Source organism: Arachis stenosperma, chromosome 7 (assembly GCF_014773155.1).
Source record: "Arachis stenosperma cultivar V10309 chromosome 7, arast.V10309.gnm1.PFL2, whole genome shotgun sequence".
NCBI lineage: Eukaryota > Viridiplantae > Streptophyta > Magnoliopsida > Fabales > Fabaceae > Arachis > Arachis stenosperma.
Window position 1 is genome coordinate 75,781,433 of NC_080383.1, and position 6,754 is coordinate 75,788,186.

General features: G+C 30.5%; 2 protein-coding genes across 5 annotated transcripts; both read right to left on the reverse strand.

Annotated features, from left to right (window-relative positions):
- Positions 1-1,564: 1,564 nt before the first annotated feature.
- On the reverse strand, positions 1,565-3,647 carry LOC130942138 (CSC1-like protein At1g62320). Of its 4 annotated transcripts, none has more exons than XR_009070818.1 (5): positions 3,510-3,647; positions 3,010-3,350; positions 2,671-2,916; positions 2,000-2,212; positions 1,565-1,695 (listed from the first exon to the last, which is right to left on the reverse strand). XR_009070818.1 is itself a non-coding variant. In XM_057870834.1 (4 exons), exons 2-4 carry the CDS (start codon positions 3,303-3,305, stop codon positions 2,134-2,136), a joined length of 621 nt encoding a protein of 206 aa, XP_057726817.1. In that variant the 5' UTR covers positions 3,306-3,350; positions 3,510-3,647; the 3' UTR covers positions 1,608-2,133. The 4 variants fall into 4 exon arrangements, 2 of the variants coding, with proteins under 2 accessions (XP_057726817.1, XP_057726818.1); XR_009070819.1 differs by having other exon boundaries at positions 1,654-1,695; positions 2,007-2,212; XM_057870834.1 differs by having other exon boundaries at positions 1,608-2,212.
- A 2,243-nt stretch (positions 3,648-5,890) lies between these two features.
- Positions 5,891-6,427, reverse strand: LOC130939951 (mitogen-activated protein kinase kinase kinase 20-like). The gene has a single exon (XM_057868012.1). The coding sequence runs from the start codon at positions 6,425-6,427 to the stop codon at positions 5,891-5,893; it is 537 nt and encodes a 178-aa protein (XP_057723995.1).
- Between the last annotated feature and the right edge of the window lie 327 nt (positions 6,428-6,754).

Consider the following 6,754-nt stretch of genomic DNA (forward strand, 5'->3'; position numbering starts at 1 on the left):
AATTTATGATATCTCGGTGCTAATATAAATAAGACGTAAGAAGTATGTATTTAATGCACACATACTTTAGAGCATAAATCTGTGTTCAAAACCTATCTCACAAGAGTAAAATACATCTTTTGGATTTCAACAGTAAGATTATATTTGATTCTGATAAGATAAAACGAAACATTGAGAACAAGATACTAAAATAGAGACACAAAAATTAGTGTTCTTTTATTTTGTTTGATGATAAATTAAAATAAATTATGAAAGTCTAATTTACTCTTTTTTTTTTCATATAAAAAGTTTAGCAAGAAAAATATAATTATAAAAATCTGATAGAAATAATGAAAACAAAATAAAAAATAAGTTATATTTCTTATTAATGTTTTTATATCTTTTTTTATCAGGAAGAACACAAAATACATTAATTTAATATTTTTATTCATGTCTTATCTATCAAATATAATTTTATATCTTTATATCGTTATCTCAGAGTAAACAAATTAAACGAAGCCTAAGATACAAGTCAAGGCAAGACCTTCGAAAAAGTATCATCTCCACAATTATATATTTTGGCTATAAAATACGATGTACTCAATATGTTAAAACAATTGTAAAAAAAAAAAGGTTTTTTTTTTCCTCTCATGCACAAGTACAAAAAAAATTATCAAATCTATTAAAAGCATTGTACTAGGCAAAATAAACTTTTACTTGAACATTTTAAGGAATCAATTTATAACGAAGAAAAAAAGTGATTCCAACGTCACTTTAACAGGCTCCCATTATAAATACAAGTCAAGAAATCTTGAACTACAATAAATTGTTGGTTATTTTTGTAACACCTTTATGATTAGGATATCATGTTTAAGTCATGATATTCTAATAATAAGAGTGTTATATTAAATTTAGTTATTATTTTTTTTAGTCATTGTTATTATTATATCTTTTAAAAGAAGGATAAATGTTATAATAAAAAAAATTGTATTATTTGTTGTATGTATACAAATATGTGTATAAAAGTATACTTGACATATTTTATTCGAATTAAATATCAAAGTGGTTCCTGAACTTATAATCACTACAGCATAGGCACTGCTTAGCGGCGGTTTTTTCGCAAAATCAAAGGCCGGCGATTCAGTGAACCGTCCTGGTTATGGGTGCCGGGATTAGGTTTTGCAGCGGTTTTCAACAACCGCTGGTATAACCGCCGTTGAATCAGTATTTTGTGGCAACTAATTTAGCGGCGGTTTTAAACTGCCGCGATATACAAGTATAGGATTTAGTTCACTTTTTACCGGCGGTTCATAACCGCCGCAATGTTTTTACGTTTTTTATTTATAACTATTTGCGGCGGTTATAAAACCGCCGTTATTTTCAATACAAATTAAAAAAAATCCTTTTAAAAAATGCTGAATTTTTTGTTTAATTTTAAAGATAAATTTTTTTGCCTTTTTTGAATTTTTTTAATGCTATAAATATTCATATTTTTCATCTATTGAATATAAACTTGTGGCAAAAACAATAAAATTAACTGGAAAACAAAATAATATCTTTATAAAAATATCAACATAGTAAATTTCTTGCTAAAAATTACATAGTCAAATTTAAAAAAATGTTTGCCTCAAATAAAAATAAGTCCAATCCTAGGATTCTATTTTTCACTCTGTCCTTCCACGGAATTCATCCATGCGATATTATTGAGTCAACAATCTGCATAAGGATAAATAACAATGTTTTAGTCTAATTAAACAATCAAATACACACTTAAACCAGTGATATATATGACTTTTGATACTTAGTTATAAGACACTAAACTATTGTTGCAGAACAAGGCATTATAATTTGCCATAACACTATAACAATTATAGAAGGTATGTAAGATAAAATCTCAAGACTAAATATAGGAGAAGTACCTCCTCAAACTTTCTACCAAACAATTAGAAGAAGAGATCAAAGAATTCTTGACAATAATGCATAAAATCAAGTACAACATATAATCAATTAATTATCAAACCTGGTACCCATTTTATGAACTGTTGGAGACCCCCAGCCGACATCCACTCTGCTCATATGGCTGCCCATGTCAAAAATTGGTACCCCTTTCCAATATAGTGCCTCCAATAATTTGGAGATATCAAACACATTAAATTACCATCCATCAACCATGATATAAGTTATAAAGAAAGTTGCTTTTAAAGGAATCGTAGTGCCAATTGTTATAGGATATCTGCCAGAAAAAATGTAGCAAGTGTTTAATGTTACCGACATATGCTAATGCAATATATGTATACGAGCTTTAACAATTAGGTAAGGGAAATTATTGACCAAGACTACTAAAATCCACGAGTAACCATGAAATAATAGAGTAAATAGTAACTAAGCTGATGAGGGAGAGTATATTACTCTTATGTGATGTATCTTACATGAGAGGAATATTAGCATCTATTTATATTTGAGACTCTTTGATATGATATGGTTATATCCTGATTTCTAACAAAGATGATTACACAGTGAACAACACAACACAAAACAATGATTCTCAAATAGCAGGAGTGTTTACAGAAGCAAGAAATGCCCATTTCATATAATGAGAAGTAATCTAATATATTGACCAAAGACATGTTTATCTAACTTGCAATATAAAAATTAACTTGCAAAGAAAAACTTTTATTATGAATGTCTTACTGATTGGCTAGTTGGTGAACGAAAGAGTTCAGCTGTTGAAATGCCGATCCAGTGAGTACGTTCCCAAGAAATATATTCACAAAATTGAACAGATAATACCTAGAAGCTGATCTCTTTTCAAGAGATGATATAGATCCAAAGCCTTCAAATTTGGACATGATCATCAGTATTGTGGGAAGAAAGATTAAGAAAAGCTTCAACACGATCCCAGGTAGAAAACCTTGAATGAATGACTTAATGAAAGGGCTACACAAAGATGTAAGTTTGTATAAGTAAATTCAATTGAATAGTGATGTGAGAGATTCTGTTTCAGAGGTCCAAATATGATATTAGACTCACACAGTAACAAGTGGCTTCAACCATGGTGCAGTCCTTTCGATTCCCTCAATACTTGCAAGTGTTTGAACAAATAATATTGGGATCATGAAAAAGAAAGTGAGGAAGAAGAAAGCAACGGCCATGATTAACCTCCTGACAGAGAGGGAAAAGTATGGAATTGGCAGGTTTCGCCAATATACATCTCGTGGCTCTGGAGCCCATTCAGTCAACCAGAGTGTTGGGTTTCTAGTTTGTTGAGTTTGAGCACATACAGCGGCACCCCATCGTGTTTTAAATGAAACAAATGCCGCAGACATGATAGACTTTGGATCATCTGTGACTTTTTTCCTCTTTGAAGCTATCTGCAAGGAGTGATCAACTAAAATTACACCAACCACAAACTCAATACTTTGAGAAAGAAAAACTAACCAATAAAATCACATTTAGAAATGACCATAATTTCTTTATATATCGATTTTGTCATGATATCTAATAAGAAGGGGCAACATGAATGGTTATACCTCTAACAGGTTCAAGTGAAATTGAGTTGCACAAGGTCATTAGTTCAATTCTTTCAGAGTTAATTTGCGCAAATTCAAGTTAACAATCAGAAAGGTACCAAACTATACAAAAGAGAGAAAAGCTGCACAAATAAAAGCTACAACCAAAACAGCTTAAAAGTAGAATGAAGCAGCTGTATATATTACAAGGAAAACATACAATAATTTATGTTGTCATTATACTAGTACAGAATATGCTGTAGCTTATTATACGAACTAGGAAAAACTAAAATCAGATTCTCATTTTATAAGCATGAAGAATTTGTATATCAACAAACTATTGACGTTACTAAATTCTAAATATAAAAAGAAGAAGTTACTGAATAATGAAAGTAAAAAAAAATGATTATGGCAAGATGACAAAAGAATCATTGTTTTCATTTGAATTTCACTTATGTGTTGTTTGGATGAAGAGAAAATGAATGGAAAGAAAATAGAAAGAAATTTTTTTTTTGTTTGGATAAGAAGAAAAGTGAGAAGAAAGAAAATCATAATGATATAAAATTATATTAATGCCCTTATAATAAAATAAAGTATAAATATTTTTATTTATTTATGTTTTATTGCATTTTATGAATATTATAAAATATTATAATTTTATAAATTATTTATCTAATACATATATAATGTTTAAATATAAATCTTTATTATAATAATGTATTAAAACTATTAAAACTAAATTTATATTAATAATTATTATTAATAATAGAATTAGGGGCAATATTGTAAATATACCAAAAATAACATTTTTCTTCTTGTTTTCATGCTTTTAATGGATGAAAAATTTTTTTGTTGGACCCACACCAAAATTTTCTTTCCTTCTCATTTTCTTTGGTATCCAAATAAAGGAAAATGAATTTTTCCATTTATTTTCCTTTCACCACTTTTCTTTCCTCTCATTTTCTCTAAAATAACTCTACTTTTCTTTCTATTTTCTTTTCTCTCATTTTTCTTCCTCTTATTTTCTTTCCTTCTATTTTATTTTATATATCCAAACAAAGCCTTAAAGAGTGATATAAAAGGAGGTCAAGCGAGAATATACAAAAGAGAAAGTATAGGGAGCCAATGGCCTAAGCGTACAATGTGTACAATGGAGGTTTAGGAAGTATTAGAGATATGATAATTATTGTTATATTGTCCTGTCAAGTTACGTTTTTGGGATGAGTGGGTTCATGACATGGTATTAGAGTTCTAGATCTGAAAGGTCAAAGGTTCGATCCTTTGTGAACTCCAAAATCAACTTAAGTTTTTGGGATGAGTGATTTTATGACATGAGATGTTTATTATTCCTGGTATCCAGATGGTTATTCTGAATAGTATGGGTGATGTTCATTTTATTCATGGACCAAAGATTTAACCCATTGTACACATTATACGCTTAGGCCATTGGCTCCCTAGCACCACCCTGCTGAGAATTCTAGTCAAGACAACATCATCACTAGTGATAATAATTCAGGGCATATTTTTGTCATGCTACTAAAACCAATTAGGATTAGGCCTTAATCAAGATAGCAATTCTAAACAGAGACATGATAATTAGGGTCTATTTAGTTTTTGTTTTTATTTGGTAACTTATATGAAGAGATGAATGAGGTATGTATCAATTTTGTTGGAATGCAGTTCTATGTTCAGTAATCAATATAAAGATTTTGCGTCTTGTTCTCTCAGAAAGATCACTCTTGTAAACTAAAGTAATGAATCAAGTGTTGAACTTATTCAATTTGCATTCCACCAAATTTTAATGGTAAAGAGATGTATCTTTGCCTCATATGAGATATTTTTAGTATACTAAACGTTATGTAAATATTAAACGGTTAATAATTTTAGTTAAAAAAATATAAATCACCTAACATCTCTCAATTTATCTTTCAGTAAATAAAAAATTAGCTACAAAACATTGCATACACCATACATTTAGTTCTTAAGGATCAAACCTAGGACATTATCTTTAAATAAGTCAAATAACTACCGCTTGTGTCATCCATTATTTATTTGATCATATACTGAAAGCAGGATTATAAAAGGAAGAAAGAAAAAGAAAAATGAAACATAAAAAGGAACTGATAACACCAAAGCACAAATAGCAAACAAAACTACTATTATTAACATAGTTTATTAAATCTTACAAACCATAAATGTTAAGAAAGAGACTCATTATTCTTCAATACTTTGTATAACTTTTCTATTTCCTAATCCTGCCCGATTCCAACTCTCTTTTGGCAAAACCATCAAGGAGAAGAAGACAACTTGACCCAAGAGATCCTACGGCATAGCCATCAGGCCCTTGGATAAGGGACACAATAAACAAAATCACAATTCAATCTTACAATATCATAATTTCTCTAACTACATGAACCATAAAGAAATGAATGATATGAATGAAAAAGTGTGATATAAAGGAAAGGATGATCAAGAAGCATCTCAGCAGTCCACCTCTTGGTAGGATCCTTCATAAAACACTTTTTCAAAAAATCATAACAGAAAATACTGATTCCTTTTGACTTCTTGGATGATAGTTCAAGATACTCAACGAAGAACCTCAAATACTCCTCAGTACGCAAAAAGCTCTCACCCCGTGCAGACAATCCAGTTAGCATTTCAACTACTATGCAGCCAAGTGCCCATATATCTATCGGAGTATCAATATGACTGGAAAATGCCTCCGACGACAAGTACGACGACGTACCTCTAGGCTTGGACTTCCAAACCACGACATCTGCTTCCTCCTTTTTGGTCTTAGATAATCGAAAATTCGCGATCTTCAATTGATAGTTTGCACTCTCTTTGTCTAATGAATGAAACAGAAGAATGTTCTTCGGTTTGAGATCACAATAGACGATTTCTTTGCGATGAATATGTGAAAGCCCTTTAACAATCATGCGTGTATAGACGCTCACGTCGGTCTCCAGAAGAGGTTTCTTGTGGCCTCAGTTCCAAAGCATCGAATGATTTCTTCGCAACCACCACTTTCACCTTTGCACAATGATTTAAAAATTTGCTTTTCTTTCTTTAGTGAGAATGCCAGCCTGGGAATAGAGCTCTTCACAGTAATGAAGCTCTGATACGGTGTTTGTGTATCAACAACAGTTGCAAAATAAACAGTGCCATAAAAATCTGCTCCCAAGACTTTCAATTTCTTCCATTGTAAACTACTCATCTTTGATTACTTTTTCTTACTCTTGTATCAACATCAAATATTAGATATA

Bases quoted from the DNA above. Each gene is read 5' to 3' on its own strand.
- LOC130942138 (XM_057870834.1), bottom strand. From the start codon at position 3,305: ATGTCTGCGGCATTTGTTTCATTTAAAACACGATGGGGTGCCGCTGTA. The intron at 2,917-3,009 runs GTGAGTCTAATA...ATCTTTGTGTAG, and splicing joins TTGAAGCCACTTGTTACTGT to CCCTTTCATTAAGTCATTCA. The intron at 2,213-2,670 runs GTAAGACATTCA...TTTTTCTGGCAG, and splicing joins GTTCACCAACTAGCCAATCA to ATATCCTATAACAATTGGCA.
- LOC130939951 (XM_057868012.1), bottom strand. From the start codon at position 6,427: ATGATTGTTAAAGGGCTTTCACATATTCATCGCAAAGAAATCGTCTAT.